Consider the following 24,515-nt stretch of genomic DNA (forward strand, 5'->3'; position numbering starts at 1 on the left):
TTTACCAAACTATTGAGACCCGTAGTGGCACACTTAATAGAGCAAGGCGTCCGCCTGATAATTTATCTGGACAACATTATTCTCATGGCTCAATCTCGAGAGCTACTGCAGGAACAAACCAAACTAACCATAAACTTGCTCCACAGTCTCGGCTTTCTCATCAACTGGGAAAAGTCAGTGCTTTGCCCCACCAAGAATATGGAGTTCCTCGGGTTCATTGTAGATATCCAGAATTTGCAGCTACGTCTTCCAGCTGCCAAGATTCATTCGACCAAGAGGGAAATCGGCAGGCTCCTGCAGAAGGATTTCATCTCTACTGGAGCTGGCAAGAGTAATAGGCCCCCTGTCCTCATCCATTCAAGCAATTTTTCCGGGCCCCCTACATTACCGGGAGTTGCAAAGACTAAAAGGCCAGCACTTGAGGCGCAGTCTTTCTTACTCTCAAAGACTGACACTATCATCACAAGCAAGGACAGAGCTGAATTGGTGGCTGTCTCACATGGAGGCCTGGAACAGCAGAGCCATTTTTGGTTCTGCTCGAGATATCATCATAGAGTCAGATGCCAGCCGTTCCGGATGGGGAGCAAGATGCGGCACAGCAGCCACTGGAAGGACCTGGTCTCCACAGGAGCTGAGTATGCACATCAATTGTCTAGAGCTCCTCGCGGGATCATTCGCAATTTGCTCTTTCGCCAAAGACAAAGTGAGCTGTTGAATTCTCCTGAAAATGGACAACGTATCTGACGTGAGATACATAAACCATCTGGGAGGTACCAGGTCTTGACCACTAGTGGAACTTGCCAAAGATTTTTGGCATTTCTGCTTGGATCATCAGATCTCAGTGACAGCAGAATACCTGCCGGGTCTCAAGAATGTAGTAGCAGATTGGCACTCTCACCATTACGTCGATTCCAGCGACTAGAGTCTCGACAAAAATATTTTTCTCTGCTTGCAGCAACGCTGGGGCCCATTATCCATAGACCTCTTTGTGTCTCGCCTCAACGCACAAGTACCGGTGTTTTACAGTTGGAGGCCTGATCCGTCAGCGACGGATGCATTCCTACAGCCTTGGACGCAAGGGATACTCTATGCGTTTCCTCCCTTCGCAATGATAGCGAGGACCCTGGCGAAGGTCCGTCAGGACAGGGCAGAGTTGGTCCTCATAGCCCCAGTTTGGCCTTCTCAGATCTAGTATCCAGTTATTCGGGAACTTTCCATGGATTCTCCAATCCTTCAACCCCGGTATCAGGATCTCCTGGTAGATTCGTGGGGGCAAGCTCACCCCCTGTTAGTCTCCGGGTCTCTGACTCTGGTGGCTTGGAGGATTTCAGGGCGAGATGGAGAACGTCAGGCATGTCCAGTAAGGCAATTCACCTCATTGAAGAGAGTTGGGCCCCTGCCACTCGCAAACAGTATTCCAATTCCTGGAATACCTAGAGGTCGTGGTGCCAGGATCGAGGCCTGCATCTAGTTTCAGCGCTGTTAGAAGAAATACTAATTTTTTTAGCTTCCTTAGTAGAGAAAGGTCTATCTTACAGGACAGTAAATGAATATCGATCGGCGATTTCTGCAGGGCACAATTTCATTCAAGGGGTTCCAGCGGGAGAACACCACTTGGTTTGTAGATTGCTGAAGGGTGTCCGTCTTACAGTACCACCCTCATACCGTTACAATAATCTTTGGGATGTTAATAAAGTACTAAATCTTTTCCTCTCTTGGCCAGCTAATGAAAAGTTATCACGCACAGCACTCTCCGGCAAGCTTACTACACTACTTTGTCTGATTTCTTGCAGGAGAGTATCGGATGTCAGGGCTCTAGATCTAGAGGGTAGATCGTTTTCTCCTGACGGTATCGTCTTTCATGTTAGAAGGAGAACTAAATGTGATTCAAGAGTGGTCTCTTACCCGGCTTTTAAGGAACAGCCCAAGCTTTGCGTGATTCAGTGTTTAAAAGCTTATGAGGAAGTAACAGCTCCGCTTAGACTGTCTCCAAACGGGCAACTCCTCATAGCTATCTGCAAACCTCATAAAGCGGTTTCGGCCCCTACTTTAGCTTGCTGGGTGCATTGGACTTTAGCCCAAGCGGGAATAGATACACTCCAGTTCGGAGCCCATTCAGTCAGAGAAGCCATGGCTTCAAAAGCTTTTCAAGTTGGCGTCCGCCTCGAGGACATCATGAGAATGCCTGATTGTCAGGTGAATCGATATTTAAAGAGTTCTACTTGAGGCCAGTAGAGCAGCCTGCTTCATTAGTGGTAAGTAAGCTTTGAACTAGCATAATGTGAGCCTCCGGTCTTGACATAGAATTTCTAGTAAGTTACTATGGAAAATCTTTATTATCTGAGCATAGACTGCTTATGGTAAATGGTTGATTTAGTTGATCTGAAGGATCGTTTCAATTCTTCCTTTTTGTTTGTTTTCTCTTTTCTAGGCATGATTTTTAATGAACACGATCAGGAGGTGAGAGATTTGGGCTATCAGAAGCATGCCTTCAATATGCTTATCAGTAACCGGTTGGGCTACCATAGAGATGTGCCTGATACCAGGGACCCAAAGTATGTCCGTCATTTCATCTGTGAACCCTGTTTTTTTGTTCTGTTTTGTTGTACATCATGAAATGTAGGATCTGTCTGCTGAAATTCATTTACATATTGTATTGGTAGGTCCCATGTTGTTGTTTCGTTAGACGAGGGGTCTCTCAAGATGCTTTGCGCTATGACGATCATGATCCCTCACCATTTACTATGCTGGCTTTGGCTGATGGAAGTTGTAGTTCAAAACATCTGTAGTCCCAAAGGTTGCAGACCCCCGTGTCATCCCTTGTTAGCATGCATTAAGGGATTTGGTAAACATTTAACATCTGCTTCTTGCTGACTGCATGTTCAAGACTGCTGCAGCCACAGGCATGTATGCAGGCGACAAGACTCAATGGCAGAAGTGCGTCAACGAGATCGCCTTGTATTCCCACGATGCAAAGCCATTTCCTTTCCAAACCTTCCACATTAAAATGGAGCCCTTATTTTTCTTTTAATTTGTAACCTTGTTTTTTTTTAAAATGCAATCACTCCACTTTTTACCTGCTTAGAAGTGTGCGCCACCTGAAAATTGTGGATGCCAGCTGTCTTGTGATGTGGCGTGCAGTACTTTAACCTACGCTCTTCTGCGGCCCTTGTCACAAGAGCAGCTGAACAAGGATAGGCCATTGACACCAGCAATTTAGTCGAGTTTTATGTATGAAACAATATAGATAGAGAGTTGGAAGGGACTTCAACGAACGGCAAATTTTACCTCACGATGTGTTACAAAAAGCCGTCTTTTTTTTGCTACTTTGCTTAAATGACCATTCAACCATCTAACAAGTATTGTAATAGTTAAATAGTCTGTGGGTTTTTTCCTGGTGCCTGTAATTACTTTTTCTACTTTTAAACTGTGGCTGGATGCATTACCATAAACATGTATGTCCTTTCACTTCAGTCTTTTATTTGCCCTTAAATATTTACATCGTGCAACCATGTCTCTTTATCCAAGAGCTGATAATTGAATTGTATTTTGAATTTTAGTATGTTTGTCATTGTCTTTCTCCATCTTGTAGAGACCAAAATGTATCCACTTTCCAAACGTGTTTTTTCTAGTAAGCTACAAGGTGAACATGTCTTCCTTACCGCTACTTACTTGCAAGCAATGCCTCTTTTAATTCAGTTTATCATTAATTTTCTTTATTTTCCTAGTGCCTCACACTGGCAGCTCTGATTTCTCTTTCCAGTGTTTATCCATGTCTTATAAGGATGATGTTTAGGCGAGAATATAGAGTTCAAATGTTTTTTTTTAAACCCTTTTTATTGATTTTAAACGAACAACAAACCACTTTACATATTGCCAAGAAACAACCGACATGCATCAAATAACATAACTGCTCCCCTCCCGCCTCCCCACTCCCCGCCGGACTAGGCCTAACTTGCACCTTTTATTCCTACTTTATTCGATGTTCACAATCCACGTTTCAATGGTAGCTTCCTGTACGGGAATCTCTACCTCTTCCTTTGTTTTGTGTTCAGAGTCTGTCAAACCCGCTTTGAGCAATCTCCAAGACTCGATCCCTCCCCCACCCTGTTCTCACTCTCTACTGGACGCTTCTTGTGATACCGTGGTCTCAGCATTAGCCCATTTCAATAAGTCTCTCCACCACACTCGTGATGCAGGTCTTACTTGAGCTTTCCAACTCATCGCTATTCTCCTTTTCGCTATGATGTATGCTAAATCTTTAAGTTTATTCACATGTTGAGCTTGTTTGGGCCTCGAGAAGCATCTCAATAGACAAGCCTTGGAAGACCCCACTTCTAAAGTGATTTTCACCTTTCCCAGCAGTTGTGCCACCTCTCTCCAGAACCTACTACTTTCTACACATGCCCAAAACACATGCACGAGGTCCGCATCCACCTCTCCACATTTCGGGCACTTCTGAACCCCTGCCTGGCTAAATATGGCTATTCTATCCGGCGTCAGGTATGCTCTATGTGTCACATACAATTGGATCTGTTGTAACCTAGCGTTCCTTGACACCTTTTTGTGGTACAGTTTCACTCTACTCTGCTCCTCATCTGAAAATGGTTCCCCCAGGTCCGTTTCCCAGCACTGTCTAATCCTATCAATCTCTCTGCCCAACTTAGACATTAACAGCTCATACATACATGATACTTGGTGTCCACCCTCAGACACATCGTGAAATGATTTGGTCACTTCGTCGGGCTGTAGGGGCATGACAGAATCAGGCCACGTCCGTTTTAGGCAAAAGTCTGCCGTGTGTAATGTACTTCCCGCTATGTATTCCAGCACCCGCTACCAACTCCTCGAATGATTGGGGTTTCCCTCCTTTTAGTAAATCTCCTACTGTCACTGCACGCATGGGGTCCAAGGTCTTCCGAACATTCCTCCTGGTCTGCTCATCCACCCCTCCCAGTGCAACTAGTGGTATCTGCGGAGATTATAGTGCCTCCCCCTAGCAGGTGTCTTGCTTTGTACCACACTGTACACCCCAGACGGAACAGTAGGCTCTTGCTAGTTTTATGCAAATCTGGCACCCACATAACCTCCTTCAGGAAGGATGGAGCGCCGTCAGTGCCTAACAACCATGATTCCGATGTTTGTTCGTCCGACAGCCACTTGGCTACAAATTGTAGTTGACTAGCCATGAAGTACCTTTTGAAATTGGGAAGCCGTATGCCTCCCTGTTCGTATGAGTTCTGGAGCTTCCACAATGGCACCCTATTCCTAGAGTTATGCCATATAAAGCCCTGCACAAAGTGTGTAATCTGTCAAAAAAAACGTTTGGGTTTGCGAACGGGACATTTGCTCACCTGGCCCACCTTCTGGACAACATGCCTGGCATACAGACCTGTCCATCAAGTTTGTTTGCCACATTACATGGCCATCAGGTACCCTGGTCCCTCTGCCCCCGCCCACCCATGACAATTTCCCCACGTCTACGTTCCAGCGTGATTGACTATCCTATGAATGTATGTATCTAAGCCACCCTAAAATATGCATCTCATAAAGTGTTTATCGCCACCTTGCGTGCACCATCCCGCCCAAGTTGTTGCATAAAGCTCTGATTCCGCTTGCAACTCAAAATTGCACCCTTATTTGTGCTATTGTATGCCTACCCCAATGCACCAGCTGCCGCTTTACAAACACTGATTGTAACCCCTGTATTGCCCGCTCCCGAGTGTATGCAAACCTTTTTCTTGTTTATCTTGCCTAATTAAGTGATACAAGCCCCGATTGTGCCGCAAGTATCTCTGCTTCCAACTTCAATGCCTCCGTTGCACAGCGTACGCACTCCCGAGTGCCTGTGAACCCCATGTCTATTATGACATTGTAACTAACACGAGATTTACTGAGCCTGCTCCGAGCATTTCTCCATATAACGTTACAAGGCCAGTTGTTCCTGCTGGAATATGCGCTCTAATCACTGACTTTGCCTTACGCTAATGTGACCTCAAACTTGCCATTGACACTATCACTAGTGGATATTGTATGTGTTCACCATTTCCATCAATTTGACACCTGTAGTACTCTGTAACTACCAGCATTACTAGTAGTAACTGTCTACTGACCCACCCCATCTGCTGTTGTATAATCTAGACTATTCCTTACTGAATGTGTTTTTTACTCTCAAATCTACTATTTGCATAATTTGTACACGCCCTTGCCTGATAGCCCATTCTAACAATCTCTTTCTGATTGTCCTCTCTACTCCACTCTCTACCATTTTCGCAATTGGTAACAGAATACACTTAAGGAGATTAGTCCATCGCCTCGTATTACTGGCACCTAGCTAACCATCCAGAAACCATTCCCACTAGTACCAAGCATTCCCCCAATCTGACTCGCCCAACCCTACTTATGACTATGAGCAAAGCCCTATGGTTACTGACTGTCCTACTGATCACAGGCCTCATCATTACAATGGCCCTGTCCTCACTGACCTCATACCCTGCCAAGGACCGAAATCAGAGACTGAGATGCAGACTGTCTCGTCTCTATGATATTAAAACTACCAGTAGGTGTCAGACCCGCAACACATCCTCTCCCTCAGATCTCTCCTCTAAATGTGCACAACACAAAATATCTACTAATTTTGCATGTGCACACCGAGACATCATGACAAATAATCATCGCACAGACCAACCTCCTATAACAACCCTCCCACCCCCCACCAATACCAAAAGGGCCTTCCCCCTATCAGGGTCCCTCATCAACGCCAAGTCGCTGATAGCCCATGTCTCCGATATTGCCGACACCACAGTGAACAAAAACCTAGACTTTCTAGCCATCACTGAAACATGGTTACATGAGGCTGCAGGACCTCATGCTAGCTGTACCAGAGGTCTACCAAATCATCAGAGCAGATAGACCGAACGCCAGAGGTGGGGGGGATTAGCCATCATCTCCAAAACCAATCTGTCCCTCAGACTAGCCACACCCCTATCCTGCCAATCTTGTGAGCTATTCACAGCAAAACTCCCCCTCTCCAAGAACCATACACTCACCATCCACTTGGTATACAAACCACCAGGACTCATAGGCTCCTTTGAGGACGACATAACTGGTCTCCTAGCCAACAACACTAAAAACCAAGCACAAATCCTCCTACTGGGTGATTTCAATTTGGGATTCAGTGACATTAATGACACACGCCCAATCTATTGCTGCCCTTCTGGCAGACCGTGGACTAACACAAAAAGTCATGGCTCCCCAAGGACGCACCTTGGATTGGATTGCTGACCTAAACTGTAACATCAACATCACCAATACCATCCCGCAATTCTGGTCCGATCACTTCTTAATAACCTTCACTGCCACGCTAGACCTCATCCCTCCCAACACAATGAATATGGCACCGCCACTCCCACCATGAAGCAAAAAAGACATCTCCTTGGACAAAATACTCCCACTGCTCCTCCCTGCCATTAATAATACAGATAGCAACTCAGACCCTACCACTCTAGTAGAGGTCTTCAACGAGGCTATGACCAAGGCTCTGGGTGCCACGGCACTGGTCAAACTCGGGGAAAGGCAAACAGAAAACACATAACAACACTTGAATATGGCGTCACTCGCCAACTAATGAGAATAAGGACAAACTCACTGATCTATCTAAATACTACAAGAACTAAATAATGAGTGCAAAAAAAATACCTTTAATGACAGAATACCTAAGGCTAAATCAGATACCAAGGAACTATTCTCCATTCTTCGGGAAATGGAATCACCTCTACCCCAGGTCAACAACACACCTAAGGACAAACCCTGGTGTACCGGCATACAAAATGCTCCCTCAAACACAATCTCCTCACTTCAAACTAAAATAGCAAACAAAAAAGCAACTCTAATCGCCTCTGAACAGCAACCCCCCCCTATTGCCACTACACCTAGCCCCATCCTACCATTTAGCTTCAAGAGGATTTCCATCATTGAGACAGAAGAAATCATACTGTCACCAAAACCCTCCAACTGCAAAGCAGATATCTGCCCATCCCAAATTATAAAAATTATAAAAGATGCCGCTAGAGATTTAGCTCCCTTCATCTCTAAGCTTATCAATGCATCCTTCAAGCAGAACCTTGTCCCCAATAACCTCAAAGAATCTTGGGTACTCCCACTGCTCAAAAAACAGACCTTGAACCCCTCTATCCCCACGAATTACAGACCCATTGCTACGGTCCCCTTTCTACTAAAAAGTGACAAATTCAGTAGTAGCCTATTTACAAATTCAGGACTACTTGGAAGCTAATCACTTGCTCGGCTCACGCCAGTCTGGTTTCCGCCCTCTCCATGGCACGGAAACTGCATCAATTGACCGTAAGACCCAAATTGACGTGTTGAAGGACAATGGGAAAACGGCTCTGCTACTCCTCCTTGACCTATCTGTGGCCTTCGACCTGGTGGACCATGCAGTCTTATGCAACCACCTCAGTTCGGCCGCACATTTCTCAAGTGATGCCATTACCTGGATCCAGTTCTTCCTAGCCAACCGGACAATGAGTCTTCTCCCCTTCTGCTGCTGCTGATCCCATACAAGTCTCCTGCGGGGTACCACAGGGATCATGTGTGTCTCCCACCCTGTATAACATTTTTACCAAGCCCTTATTCGACAAGTTGGACAGACTGGGTGTCCCCTACACTAACTATGCAGACGACACCCAGATCCTCATTCCCCTCTCGGGCAACTTCCTCAAAGACACGGCCTTGGTAAATAAGATATACCTCCTGATTCAGGCATGGATGGCCTCCCATGGCCTCTGTCTGAATGACGACAAAACGGAGCTTCTGATCCTGGGTTCAGACACAGCTACAAAATAACTTGATCCCAACTATGCTTCCTTCAATATTGACAAAGTGATGCCCGTAGTCAAAACGCTAGGTTTCTATCTTGGCGCGGCACTCGCACTTAAAAGAAGTTAACTCTTTAGCATCTTCCACAGCTTGCACTTGTAAACTGATCCGAGCATGTAGACAGTTTTTCTCCGAAACAAGCTGCATCACCCTGGCCAATGCATTTATATTATCCAAATTGGATTATTGCAATGCCCTCTATGCAGGCTACAATAAACATATCACTGTCAAACTACAAAGGTGGTCCAAAATAATGCTCTTAGAGCAGCTCTAAACATCCCCAACAGAATGCACATTTCCAGTTTCAGAAGAGATGTCCGCTGGTTTAAGATTAGTGACAGGATTCTCCTGAAAACACTCCATCACGTCCAAATGCCTTAATAACATAGCTCCACCCTATCTGACTGAAAGAATCACCAGAAGAATCTCCGCCCATCCCACAAGATCTACTAACATCAACACTCTCAAAGTGCCTAGATTCAAACGGACTACAGCTGGCGGCATCGGCTTCCCAGTCGTAGCTGCCCAAACCTGGAACACACTTCCGCTTGATCTGAGATCTGACCAACCCTACTCCAGTTTCAGGCGAAAAACTCTAACTTGGATCCGGACCAATGACTCCTCTACCACTCCTTAACCACCCTGCCTCCGCCCACCTGGACCTCTACTACCTGCTACTCTATGAATACTTTGTCTGCACGGTACCTGTTACCTCATGTTGTTCCTCTCAATATTTCTATGCATTTATGTGACCACTATCCACAAATTGTACTACCTATTTGTTCTTGCTATTTATTTGTAATTAAGCTATAAGTATACTTGTAATGTTCGCGCCCAGCTACCTTCGGGTTTGGCAGCGCTATACCAAATAAACAAACAAAGTAGTGTAGGAGTCTGGGTAGCACCACCATCTTCATAAATGCTGCACGTCTCCTCATAGATAGTGGTAGCTTAGCCCAAAAAGACCTACTTTTCTCTACTTTGTCCACTGCCGTAACCGTATTCTGCCCATATTCTACTTTGGTATCATGGTATACGTCCACCCCCAAATATCTAAATGACACTAGCTCCCATTTAATCGGCAGCACCGGCAACCTTTGAATGGGTTTCCCTCTGTACCCTTCTAGGGGGTACAGACTCGATTTATGGGGGTTCACCGTAATTCCTGACACTAGGGCATACTATGCCAGCACGTCCAGGACATACTGCAGATTCTCCTCCGGTTATTGAAGGTACAGTAGCATATAGTCTGCATACAGTGAAATGAGATGCTTCCCGCTCGTTGTGTCTATTCCTACCTCCCCGAACTCCATCCTCCAATAAATCGCTAATAGTTTGAACGCCAAAATGAAAAACCATCAGAGACCATGGACACCCCTGCCTCGTGCCCTTACTTAGTTGCCGCTGCTCTCAGTCTACTGTCCTGAGAACCCTAGAAGCAACAAAGTCACTTGGTGTGATCGCCAATCTCACCAGCTCCGAAGTATGGCTACCAGCTGGCCTGGCTCATCTTTTAAGTGGCCTAGTGGGCATGGGGCTCCCTGCTTAACCACCACCAGCTAATGGCTCCAGGTCCACATGGCTCTTCACTGTTACCCTACTACCTTGCTGTATACCCAAACCGGGCCCCACTGGTCCATGATCTACCCTTTTAACAGCCTCTCTACCATCTGGCCCTCTTGCCTTGGCTAATACTAGGTCTTATTTCTGGGCCTCCCTTGCATCACCTTCTGCTGCCCTTCTCTCACTGGCTGATGGTATTGGCCCTCTCCTCTTTGCCTTACTCCTTCCCCCAGCTGATCTTTCCCTCCTCCAACTCCTACCTGCCCATGGTCTTTTCTACCTCATTCCTTCTGATGATTCCTCCTATCTTTCCACTGCCGTTTCTCCTGATCTATCCCTCCTGGCAAACCTTCCTCTCCTGCTCCTTCCGCTCTCCTGTAGTCCTGCTCTCCAAGCTTCCAGCTTCCTCCAATCACTGTCCCCCTTGTATGTATTGAGCCAGTGGGTAATTGGGGCACTAATGTTCTAAAGCGGGCCCCTGCGTGTACTTTGTTTCTGGCATGGTGATTGGTTTGAGAGTTTGACCCTGCACCCACTCTCAGGAATGCCAGTGAGGTTTTCTTCACCCCTGAACAGCCCATTGTTACATGGACCAAAAGAATAAAGCACTTGACCACCATCTTGGATTCTTGTCATGGCAGCCTCCTGATTCCGCCATGGCTCCCTCCAACCCTGATGTGTGTTTTCCTCTTGTTTTGTGTTTGATGTTTGCTGACTAATCTGCCTTTCCTGAATCTGTGTCGGAGAAAGTGATCAAACGCAGTCGGCTCCATAGACCACAAGTATCACTTATCACGTGTTTCAGCTCATGTCTCCTATTTTTGGAACTATGATGTTTCCTCGCAGCATTTTGCTTGAGGCTCTTTTGTTGGATTTTAGTTTTTACCACATTTCACTGCAGAATATGCAGGGGAGACCTCCCTGCCTTTCCAAATACCTAAACCCAACCCCCATCTACATTTGCAGTGAATTGTGGTAAAGAAACCTCACAAGCAAATGGGCCTTGAATAAACTGATCTGCGAAGTTCCCTATTTGCATGGCATGATCACAATCCATGTTCATGTGCACCATAAGCGCCTTTGTCAAAACTATGCTTCTCCCTCTGGGACCACACTATTTGCTCAAATGCAGAGACTGAGAAAGACCCTGTTGTATCTGCCGTATGCTAGCTCAGGAGACCGGAACACATAAAGGTGGCCTCCCCCAGCTGCCAGTGTCCCTCTCACTACACTTTGTGACTTCCAGCAAGGGACTTTTAACATTACTGAAAGGGAGCGGGGAAGTTAAATGGTGATGAATCTCTTACTCCAAATTCTGTTCTTTGGCCTGTCGTCGGTTGATTGGTTTTGGTTAATGGATCAATCTCTCCCACTTCAACCATTCCTTCAGCTCCTCTTGATAGGCATTGTGGAATCTAGAAAGACCAAGGAGAGACCTTGCCAAGAGTCTGAAGCTTGTTTTATTTTAGTGGCTGTTCTGAAATACCTTGGGTGATAGGTTTTTGCATACCTATTTACACAAATTATACCATATTTTTTCCAGATTAACATTCTTGTGTATACCCCTCACTCACTGGGATTCAAAGGGATGCTTGCCCACTACACAATGTGGATCCTAAAGGAGATTTTCATAGAGGCCATCGTCCTGTCCCCGTCCCTCTTGTGGCATGTTTCCAGGGGCATGTATGCTGCAGATTACAGCATAGACAGTTGTACTGCCAGGACAATGAACCCTTTTCTTCACTCCCTGGTTAAAAAAAAAGGGCCTTGAGTCGGGACATCCCGGACCCAGACGGGGCTTCCTAAGGCCAAGTTAGGTTGCAGGAGAACCTTTCCCCCAAAACTCTAAAATTCCAGCAGCGAAGACCCACTTCATTTATTTGAATGGATCTCCAATTCTAGTTCTGGTGAACAAGGGGTGAGCTACTCCCAGCACCAGTTTGGTGTGAATAAAACCACGCCCCAGCACCTTGCTTACACCATAATACAACCCACCCATTCAACTAAATTAATTAAATGGCACTCTCCCCGCCTTCCTCCCCAGTAGCAGGTTTTTCATGTCTCATATGCCCTAAAACTGAAATGAAAACCCAACGTGCTCTCACTGGATCGTTGCCAAGACAACAAACCCTGAAAGCACATGGCATGAATTAAAAATGGCCACCATCTTTTTAAAACCCTCCCAATGAGTTCTGACCTATAAAGCTTCACTGCCAATCAGATCACTGCAGAGAAACACCTGACTACCCCAGCCAATCAAGGAATAGGCACCTCCCCCTCACCGTATAAAGTTGGCTCTGTTTTCCTTGGCTGGATGAAAGGAAGCCGGCTTGCAGAAGTAGGTTCAAGTGCTTTATGTCCAGAACCAGCTGACAGACCAGGTGAACTGAGAAGACCCAGGGAGGGTGAGAAAACAAAAAGCTTTCACAAGGCTGTATTTCAGACTGTGGCAGAGACCAGTCCCAGAGAGGGAGAGAAAGATTAAAACTTGCTTAAATCACTGTAAGGAACAGAGAGCTAAACTCCTACTGGGTGCTCCACCTCAGACTCTGGCATCAACCAGACACAGAGAAGGAGGGAAAGCCAAGAGCATGCCAAGGGCTGTATAGCAGACACAGAGAGAGGAACGTGGCCCCAGGAGGATGACCCTGGGCTGGTAGGTTAAAATAGCAATTCCTGACATACCATAAGCAATGGGGAAGAAGTACTTGCCAGTAGGATTGTGTTAAATGTATTGTTAGTGGCCCAAGAAGGTGACCCACGGCTGGAGGGTGATGCCATCTATGCCAAATAGGCACCATGGGCAGAGGAGATAAAGTTGGATTGTAAAAGTGTGTACAGTGGTATTGCCATCAGTGCAGGAGTGGGACTTGTGGCCTTGGATCTCCTGGGGGGAGACCACTATCCCTATGATAGGAGTATCTCTTCCACAGTATTATTCCTTCATTCTTGAAACTTTTGAGGGAGACCAATCCAAAGACAGAATCACTATTGGCTTGTGGAACAACCCCTAGACCATGTGGGCATTCATTCCAACCCCTTTTTATTAGTGGACTGGAGCCAAGGTCCCCCCAGAGACTTGCCAAACTAATAGTGAACCTGAAGGAGATCAGTATCCCTATCCAGTTTGAATAATTGAAACCTCATCCTAATGCTGTTATCTCTGATTGTTCTCATACCAGAATATTCCTTTTTTGTTGTGAAAAGACCCCTCTTCCAAGGGGTTTTTGCAAACATTTTTAGTAAAGGTGTCCTATCAAGTGTTTATTGGATCTCTCACAGCACACACTAGTTCTGAAGAAATGTCTGGCTGTTTTCTTCTGAAATCTATCATGGCAGTAGTGTTTTACTTACGTTCCCTAAACTCCAAGATGTAATTGTTATGGTGGTTATGCCTGAACCCAATCATTAAGATATACCATCTGTCTGCTTCTACTTTGAGTGTATTCAAAATCTATAGGGGGTGATTGCAACCCTACTTTGAAAGTATCTCTTCTTGTAGTACTGTCTTCCTGTTGATGTGGGAATGTGCCCTCTAGAAAGATAAATTATGTATTGTAATCCCCATATTTATCTGTGCTGTTATTACATTAAATGTCGGTTATGTCATGATGTTTTATAATAGTTGGCAAAGCCTGTGTTGAAAGCCTCTTTTTAAAAAATAAAAATGGAACTAATTTTTTATGAATGGTCAGAGGTAGCAAGTTGCATAAACTGCTTGTGGGTGCTGGGAATAAATGGTTAAGTTTGATTGTTTAGAGCTTGCTCCACTGAAAATGGGTATGCTTGGAGAGGTAGGAACCATCATGGTACTCGACGGTTGGTGTCCTTGCTCCGTGCCATCAAACCCAAAGCACCATGGTCGTTAATGAGTTTCAATTGTTGCCAGGGCAGGTAGTAATGTAGGCTTCATATAGCCCACTTCACAGCCAGACCCCTAATTCTACCACCAGATAGTTATTCTCCCTATGGTGATGTATTGTACTGGTTTCTCTTCCCCTCTTGGATCTGAGATGAAGTCGACCCTAGCCGCACTGAGGAGGCATCAGTTTTAGAGGAGGAATTCTTTACCCTGATGTTGCAACTTTTTCCCTTCCTTCTTCTTTCCTGGTTCTCATCCTACGACTCTCTTATCTCCCTGTCTCTCCCCCCTAATGTTATTCTGTCTCACCTCTACTTCTTAATTCTACCCTCCACTCTATTCTCTACTTCTCTACCCTCCTACCACTCTCTATTTTCCACTCCCACTACTCTCTTCTACTCTCACATCTTACTGCTCTACTTCTCTGCCATCTTTACTACTCTCCACTCTGTACTCTCCCCTTTCTACACTCCAGCCCTTCTTCTCTCCCACTCACCCACCTTTCCCTCTCCCAGCCACCTTGCTCACTCGTTCTCACTTTTGCCCCAGCTCTCCTACAAAGTCTCACTCGCTTGCCCACCAGATACACTCTCACACCCAAGTACTACTTTCTCCCACCAATCAATACCTCGCCATGAACGCTTTCTCTGCTAGTTGTCTCCACTCTCTGTTACTGCCATAGTTCCACCACCTGGTCTCTTGGTCTGCCTCCTCCTTACTCATTGACCTCACCCGAGCAATCCACACTGTCCCATCCTCTTCATTTGTTTGTATCCCTCCTCCGACCCCGTCCATTTGATCTCAGGCTCACCTGGTTTCCTCTGCCAATTCTGCTTGCTCTCCCCCAGGGGCTGTGTTATGCAGGTGTGAAACCATAAAGCAACCTGTAAACCCACTCCTTTCCGAACACGGGTCTGCAAGTGTTCGACGATGCGTTTGGTCACTGGGCTGCCCTGTGGGCTGACGCGTGATGAGGTCTGGCCGCCATCTTGGATTTCACATTCTAGATGTTTTTATAGGTGCTATATTGTTGGTCTGCATTTTATTCTACTCTGTGTTTATTGCTGCTAATTTTATCTTGCTTTGTTTTACTTTGTGCATTTTAATACTTGCTTTTAGCCTCTTGGCTTACCTGTTTGCATTTTGGATTTTCCTTCTTGTAGCCTCCTTTTGTGGCTCATTTTGCTAAACACCTCCTTGTCTTCTAGTCACAACTGCCGTGCGATTTGTATCAGTAACACCTTGTGTTCCTGCATGCACGCGCGGTAACAAACTACATTACCCATAAGTCTTGTAGTTCTTTGCCTCCTCTTCCCTAGAAAACTGGCGCGAACACACCGGCACGAAGGGGGCAAGCAGGTCTGTGCTGGTCCGTGCTGGGCAATAAGGTCTGGAAGCTGAACCCTCTGTTGAATGGGGATTATGGAGGTCCTTGCTGCAATTGAGGAAGCTAGAGGAATTCTCAGAAACATGTCCAGTTCAGGAGGCCAGTACCCACCATTTTACTTGAAGGTTCTGTCTGTCCTAATTTATTGCCTCACTTTGTGATACCCCACATACACGAAGAGGCTGGCTCTGTGATCAATACATTACCCATTAGCCCTGTTCTGATCCCCATCTTGCGGAACTGTGACGGGTGCGGTGAAGACTGAGGAAAATATGCACATGGGGGAGAGACCTCGGTCACTGGATGCTAGCTCATTTTAGCCCGTATTTACTCCCATGTCGACAACTTCACACACCGCTCATTCTACGATGGATAAGGAAGCAGTGACTGTTGTGGGTAGACCCATGATAACCCCCAACCCCAAATTGAAAATACTCATGCTGAATACAAGATTGTTGATAAAGCATCCAGTGGAAGTAGCCACACATATTGAGGCTAACTCCACTGACATCTGTGCCATTACTGAAACTTGGGCGCACACAGCAGCTGCGCGATCCCTGCATCTGGCCATCCCTCCTGGATATGGGATGTTCAGATGCGATAGGATGGAGGGTGGGTGGGGAGGAGTAGCGATTATCTATATACTGTACCTGTCATTCTGGGAGTCTAAGGGCTTTATTATGGAGTGGGTGGAATCTATTCTGGTAAAAATTGCCTTGAATGCTGAGGCAGCCATTAACATTCTTGTGGTTTACAGGCCACTTAGTATGGCCGGAGACTTCCATGCAGAACTTATCAGCTTCATCCTGACATTGTTGAAACCCAACTCCAAGTTCCTCATTATGGGGGACATTAACTTATGGTTGGGACACAATGAGGATGCGGCCGCACTGAGTTACAATCTGCTCTATTAGATCTGGGATTCGAAACAATTGGTTAATGTGCCCACCCATTGTTTGGGACATACCCTAGACTGGGTTGCCTGTCATCAGGTTGACACAACTGATTGATTTGTTTCAGCATAGCCAAATGGTGCCAAAATAATAGGCAAAACCCACCTCCACATTAAACTTGACTCAGCTACTCACCTCCCATCATGTGAATCACTCGCAGCTAAGCTGCCCACTGCCAAGTCCCAAACGATATCCATTCACCTACTTTACGGACCACCTGGACCCTTAGGATCCTTCGAGGAAGACCTCAGCGCCACCCTCACCAACAACTTAAAAAATTCCTCCCAGTGTCTCATCCTGGGGAACTTCAACCTAGGCTACAAAGACCCTAAAGACCACCAGGCCACCCTGATCAGTAACACTCTGTCTGAACTAAGCTTCACACAAAAAGTATCTAGCCCCACCCATAACAAAGGGAGAACCCTTGATTGGGTAGCAGAACATAACTGCTCGGCATCCATCACTAATAACTCCCCTCAATCCTGGTCTGACCACCAACTCATTTCCTTCTCCCTTGAAGCCTCGAGCCCCATCACCAACAATGTACTAGCCTCAGCCATCCCCACGAGAAGTAAGAAAGATATCACTGGAAAAATTGATCCCTCTCATCCTCCCATCGCTCAACCAATTCCCTGCCACTTCCATCCCCCACAACCTCATTGAAGGCTACAACAAATCCATTTGCACAGCATTAGACTCCATTGCACCACTCAAACTAAGAAAGTGCAAACCGAAAAAGCACCTTAACCAATGGTTCTCCAGCCACCTTAAAGTGCTCAGACTGGAAAAATGCAAAATGGAACAAGCCTGGAGACAGTCTCCCACAGACCATAACAAGACAATCCTCAATAAAATAACGTACAACTACAAAAAAGAAATCATAGCTGCCAAACAAGAATCCTATAATCCGAGAATTGCACAAGCCAATTCCAGCTCCAAAGAGCTGTTTACGATCATCAAAGAATTGGAAACACCAGTGCTAACTCCAGACACCTGCGTGAAGGATAAACAATGGTGCACTAGTGTCCAAAATACCCTCAATAATAAAATCACAGGGCTACAAATCAAAATTAAAAATAAGAAAGAATCCATGGCCAAACTATCTAACCCCACCAACATAAAGCCCCAAGCGCCTCATCCACAACCCCCCACCCAACCCCGCTCACTTCAGCTTCTCCAGAGTCTCTCCTTTTAGAAGTGGAAAAAATCATTCTCAGCCTAATACCATCTAACTGTCAGGGCGACCTCCCCCCCCACAAATCATTAAAGATGCGGCAAGAGAACTCTCGCCATTCATCTCTAGACTCATCAATGTCTCCTTCCCTTCAGGTACAGTCCCCAGCAACCTCAAAGAGTCTTGGGTCCTACCCCTCCCCAAAAAACCCTCTCTTGACCCCTCCATTCCCACCAACTACAGACCCTTTACCACCTTCCCATTCCTACTCAAGATACTAGACAAGACAGCATACCTACAAATCCAAAAACACCCTGAAACAAACCACCTCCTAGGGATCCGACAATCAGGCTTCAGACCCCAACACGGGACAGAAACGGTCCTTATTGATCTGAAGGCTCAAATTGACACCCTCAGAGATAATGGGAAAACTGCTTTATTACTTCTCCTGGACCTCTCCGCAGCATTCGATCTAGTCGATCACAAAATCTTATGGATTCAGCCGCCCACTTTTCCCAAGAAGCCATCGGCTGGATTGAGTCATTCCTCAGCAACAGATCCATGCGTGTCTTCTCCACCTCTGCTGCCGCCGACCCCATCCCCATCACATGTGGAGTCCCACAGGGCTCTTGCGTCTCCCCTACACTGTACAACATGTTCACGAAGCCCTTGTTTGACGATCTAGATGGCCTGGGTATCACCTACACTAACTATGCTGATGATACACAGATCCTCATCCCGTTGACGGGAGACTACAACCATGATTTGGCCTTGGTGAACAGGGTGTTCCTCATCCAGGCATGGATGGCCTTGCACAGTCTATCCTGAATGATGACAAGACTGAACTCCTCATCCTAGGGTCCACTGCAAACCTAACCAAACTAGACCACAATTGCGTCAACTTCATTATAGACGGGAACACGATCAAGGTAGCCAAAGAAGTGAAAACCTTAGGAATATACATCGACTCATCCCTCTCCTTCCATAAACAGGTTAGCTCCATGGCATCCTCCACGGCCTACACATGTAAGCTGATAAGAGCAGCCAAACCCTTCCTATCCACCCAGAGCTGCATTACGCTAGCCAGAGCCCTGATATTATCAAAACTGGACTACTGTAATGCCCTCTACTTAGGAGCCAGCAAGCAAGTTACCAACAAAATCCAGACACTACAGAACAACGCTCTCAGAGCAGCACTCCGCATCCCCAGGAGAGAACACATATCCAACATTAGAAGAACCCATAACTGGCTCAACACCACAGACAAAATCCTGCTTAAAGTAGCCTCCCTAACACACAAATGCCTCAACAACGCCGCCCCATGCTATCTAGCCGATAGAATAAGTAAACACCCCCCACAACAGACCCACCAGAACCTCCAACGCAAATCTGCTCACAGTGCCCAGGTTCAAATGCACCAAAATGTGTGGCAACAGCTTCCAGGTGAAAGCTGCCCAACCCTGGAACTCCCTCCCACCCACCTCAGGACACCCCAAACTTACACACACTTTAGGCGGAACTACATCCAGTGGATAAAGAACAAGGACCACTAATACTACTATCCCAACTCACTGCTACATACCATATAGTATGCTGATTTGTAATCTTGTAAACTACATGCTTTTTTGCTTGCCTGTAAATCTATTTGCCTCATTATAACTTGTAAATTCTTGTACATTTTTGCCCCTTTTGTAACACCGTAATGCATAGTAACGTGTAACCAAGCTGTGAATAACCTTGTTGCTCCTGCGCCCTCATACCCACGGGTCTGGTGCGCAATACAAATGAATAAACTAAACTAAACAAAACCATGTCCCTGGTCGACCATTCCTTTGTGGAATTCACAGTGCTGGCAAATTTTCCAATGAAAATGAAGGATATGAATAAAGTGGGGGCTCTATCCAGAGATATTAAACATATCTCAGTGGAGAGAGTCAAACCCATGCTTGCCTCTCAGGGGTCAAAACTGGACCTGACCTCTCCTGAGGACATTGCAGACTCTATTCTTGCAAGTATCGAAGCGGTGGCTGATACGCTTGCACTGTTAAAGAGGAAATCATATAAACGGAGTACCAAACGTAACTTCTGGTTTTCCCTGGAGTTAAAATCCCTTAAGAGTACTACTTTGAAACTCTTTTACATTTGGAAAGCCAAACTAACTGGGTCAACTCTATCTGCATATGAGACGGCGGCCAGATCCTATAAAGCAGCCATTTTGGAAGCAAAAACTAACTTTTTTAATGAGAGGATTAGGAATGCTCAGACTGACACCAGGGAGCTATTTAAAATACTAAAGGAACATGAAACAACGTATATGGTGGACTCCGAACGACTGGTCAAGGATAGGACTTGGTGTTCAGGAATCCAGCAGTCTATGCATGAGAAACTTAGTAGGATTCGAGCAGATATTGACATGAAACAAGCTACTTTATCTGGTGCCGACAATTTGAACTTAGGCTGGGTCTTTGAGAGATGTCCTTCTATTCCTAGCTTTAGTTTTAATACCATCTCAATTGATGAATTGGAATTGATCATAAATCAATTAAAGGCCACTAAATGCAAGAATGAAATGTTGGCGACCATGATTATTAAAACCTGTTCTCCTACTTTATTCGCCTCTATCTGTACATTTATTAACACTTCCTTGGAGACGGGAGTCGTGCCACAAACCTTAAAAAAGGCTTAGGTGACACCAGTATTTAAAAAAAAAAACTGTCTTTCTACCGATATTCCTAATATATTTAGGCCTATCACGAACACACCGTTCCTCTTGAAAATCTTAGGTCAGGTGGCCTATCAACAGATATCAAAGAATGTGAAGGAGTATCCCATTCTTAATGATTTTCAGTCAGGCTTTAGGGCCGGATTTGGCACAGAGTCAGCACTCCTAGAACTTAAATCTAAACTTCTTCACCATATGGACAATGGGGAGGCCTCCTTTCTTATGCTATTGGATTTGTCAACATTCAACCTGGTGGATCATCACATCTTAGCCACCAGGTTGGGCGAGGTTGCCAATTTCTCCCCTGAGGCGACTCAGTGGATGTTGTCTTTTCTTAGCAACAGAGAAAGTTGTGTATTTGGTCCGGAAGCAGAAGCTGCACCTATGATTGTCAGCTTTGGGGTGCCTCAGGGCTCCTGTACATCGCCTTGTTTATATAACTTCTTCACTGTTCCATTCTTCGCGATGTTAGAACATGAGGGGGTTATTTTTATGAACTATGCGGATGACAGACCATGTATCATCCCTCCCTCTCTCTGGGAATCATGACCTGAATGAATTACTGATCAATAAAACCTACAAGTTGATTGAGTCATGGATGTTTCAGAACAAACTAGCTTTGAACCTTTTAGTTGTTGGCTCGTCTAATATGCTACGAAAACTGGGTACAGCATATGAAGGCTTCCATATAGGAGATGTCAAAATCTGTCCTCTTAAGAAAGTAAAGGCGTTGGGGGTCGTGTTAGACCAACATTTTACTATGAAGCCTTATGTTTCTAGTATTGTCTCATCATGTTCCTATTATATTAGACTACTGGCTCATCTTAGGCCCCTGATCTTACAGACCAACGCAGAGACGATAGCAAGGGCAATAATAGGAGATAAGATTATTGCTCGACTGATCGAATTAATAAGTCTATCTGTAAGAAACTGGAGGTAGTACAAAATGGAACGGTAAGGGTGGTATTGGGACTCTCTCGTAGAGACCATGTAACTATGGGAAGACGCTCACTTCATTGGGTTCCAGTGGAAACCAGAATTCAGTTTAGAGTCCTGGTTATCACCCAGAAGTGCAGACAGCACAAGATACCGGCATACATGCGAACCCTACTCACTAAAAAAGTCACAGTAGACTGCTGATGTCGAATAATCAGGATGTCTTACTGGCTCCTAGATGCAGAACTGGGAAGGCTCTTTATGTGATCGCTCCCAGGCTATGGAATGAACTGCCTGTAAGAAGCATCAAATCCACTGATATGTTCAAAAAGAGGCTAAAGATTTTACGGTTTGCTTAGATTTCATCATGGATTCGGACTACTGCACCGTTTTTCCGATACTCTTACTGAGGCTTTTGTGTTTTTTGTTATGAGTCGGTCTGCGCCCTAAAGCGTACGGGTCTATGTGAATGCGTTACAAATTTAATAAAGTAAAGTATATGTGATCAGATGGTGTGGGGACTGATAGTTGGTGTTTCCTGCTCGTTGTTATTCTGATAGCTTGCTAATTCTCACACAGTTCTAGGTCCTTTGGGTACGAGTCCACTCACAAATTGCTTTCTTTGCATAAACCAGGCCTTGCTGTGAGATAATCTGCGGACAATCGTGCTTGTTGCTTCACAAACAGCCAGACTTTTCGCTATCCTTTATTAACTGGCTGATATTGTGTACCTCTACATAATACTGGGTTGCCAACCTACTAGAATGCTGAGGTGGTAGCCTGCACTTATTTTGCGCACAGGATTTGTGACTGGTAAGGTGTGGAACACATATGCTATAGATGGTTAAGGGTTACTGTGAGGGGTCCTCCTTGTACCCCTTCCAGGGCTTACATCACAGTGTGAATTTAAGTTATTTCTTTAGCTCGGTTTGTTTTTCCCCTGGTCCATACTGCTAGGCAAGCAAACTGCTTTATTATATAGGTATCATGATTCAGCCAGACGTAATATGGACAGTGCAAACCGTTTGTGAAAAGCCTTAATCCTTTTTAAGTTTTCCCTAGCCAGAACTAAGTCATTGGTGGTTTCCGAGGTTAGCCCGTTCAGTAAAAAACTACAAGTTCCTGGATAGTATTGTCAAAAATGTTTACTTTAACTCATTCATGCATTTGAGGCAGACCATCCAGGTGCTGTTCTCGTGGTTGGATACCCACGTGTCTGGAAGGAGACTGAAAGGTCTCCCATCATAAGGTATGCCAGACGCTAGAGCATTCTCTGTTAATATGCTCAACGTGGCATATGACCACAATTACACGGCAGGCAAGACTGACTTGGGGTTGACATCAGTAGCGTAAGCAGGGTATGGCGGGGAAGAATTTGCACCAAATATGAAGTGTGCTTTATGGTGGCATGCACCATTTTACAGAAAGCACTCTTACATTTTTGGTCACCATGGGCCGAGTGCATTCCTCTTAGGTCGAGTATGTAATCTAAAGCACTTGCTCTGTGTAGGTATAGTGGGATTTTTAAGGATTTTGTGAGGCCTAAGTCAAATCCACTAGAAGAATCGAAGAGCTAAATGTGCTGTATTCAGATACACTGTTTAAAGTCTTTCTTGTAGGGTGGGTTGTCCTATTCACAGATTTTCTTTTTGACTGAAGGTGTCATTGAACTTCCATATTATTCTGGAAATCTGCCACAGTTTTCCCACAATCCTTTGTCTGAGGCTAGACAGACACTTAATTCTGTGGATGTTTGGTGGGCCCTCTACTTCTGCCTTGCACGACCAAGACTGTCTAAAACCAAAGTCAGGCAGACTTGCAGAAATTTCATAGTTTAAAGTTTCTACCACCGATGTTCAGGTATCCAGAGCATTCAGTACTCTGTGGGTCATGTCCTGCATTTCTGATGGCTGCTCCATTCGGGGCTTACTCTTTTAAGGTAGAAATATGAAATATGTGCAACGACAACATCTTGGAATTGTCCCTGTTTCACTTCCCTGGCAGTTTTGAGTGTGGCCACTTGGTTCTCACTGCATACCTTTTGCAGACATTATTCCCTGGAATCCACCCCCAGATCTGATACACAATTTGGATCAAATCTTCTCAAGGTTCTGTTTGGATAAGATCTATTCAGCATTTTCTTTACCTTTTAAGCATGCTCATGTGTGGATAGTCCCTCATGGGTGTGTGGGAAGGGAACTGGATATACTGAAAATTACACATTTTAGCCTTGGTGACTAACATGCTCCTAGTCCATTGTTTCTTTGGCCCCTCTCTCCTTCCACTATAAAACAATTATTTACAGTCCTTGTATTGCTCAATAACAAAAAGGTCTGATTTGGGGAGCCAGGGAAGCATTTGAGGGAGCAGAGTAGTGAGATCATTGTCTGACCCAACCCATCATCCTTCAGATGTTGATATACCGAGTACGATTATACTGGTTGATTTTATTATTTCTTATTCTCCCACTAAATGACTCCTAATTCTAGATACTGCATTAAGCAATCTTTGGTGACCAGAAGCCCCAATAGTGGAAACAAATCTCAGAATCCTGGTGGACAATGAGCTAACACTGGAACGTCAAGTTAACTCGGTAGTAAAGAAATGCTTCTTCCACCTAAGATCGGCTATTACCCGTTCTCACTTTTCCCCACAGAGCCTTCACGCTTATCTTACTTGTCATGTCAAGAATGTCAAGAATAGATAATGCCAAAAGCATTTTACTCGGCATGCCTGACTACCTCCCCGAAAACAAACTACAACAATTCCAGAATGTAGCAGCAAGACTCCTTCTAAGACTCAACAAGAGAGAACACATCACACCACTACTAAGATCACAAAACTCGCTACCTGGATCTATTTCAATACACCTTGCATTATTCTCAGAGCAATTCACGGCCATGGAGCAGAATTTCTACAAGACAAAATCTCCATCTAAAGACCAAACCGAACGCTGAGGTCTAGCAACAATGTTAGTCTGGAACTCCCTCCTTAAGGGAATCCGCACACTAGAGGAACACTTT

General features: G+C 45.2%; 1 protein-coding gene across 6 annotated transcripts in view; it reads left to right on the forward strand.

Annotated features, from left to right (window-relative positions):
• GALNT11 (polypeptide N-acetylgalactosaminyltransferase 11) overlaps positions 1–24,515 on the forward strand; it is a 982,259-nt gene that overhangs the window by 269,435 nt on the left and 688,309 nt on the right. For all 6 annotated transcript variants that reach the window (XM_069647915.1, XM_069647913.1, XM_069647912.1 and 3 more), the window contains one exon: positions 2,432–2,555. In XM_069647915.1, coding sequence (XP_069504016.1) covers positions 2,432–2,555 — 124 coding nt within the window. The remainder of the gene's footprint in view (positions 1–2,431; positions 2,556–24,515) is intronic.

This window comes from Ambystoma mexicanum, chromosome 2q (genome assembly GCF_040938575.1).
Source record: "Ambystoma mexicanum isolate Mex_15411 chromosome 2q, UKY_AmexF1_1, whole genome shotgun sequence".
Classification (NCBI taxonomy): domain Eukaryota; kingdom Metazoa; phylum Chordata; class Amphibia; order Caudata; family Ambystomatidae; genus Ambystoma; species Ambystoma mexicanum.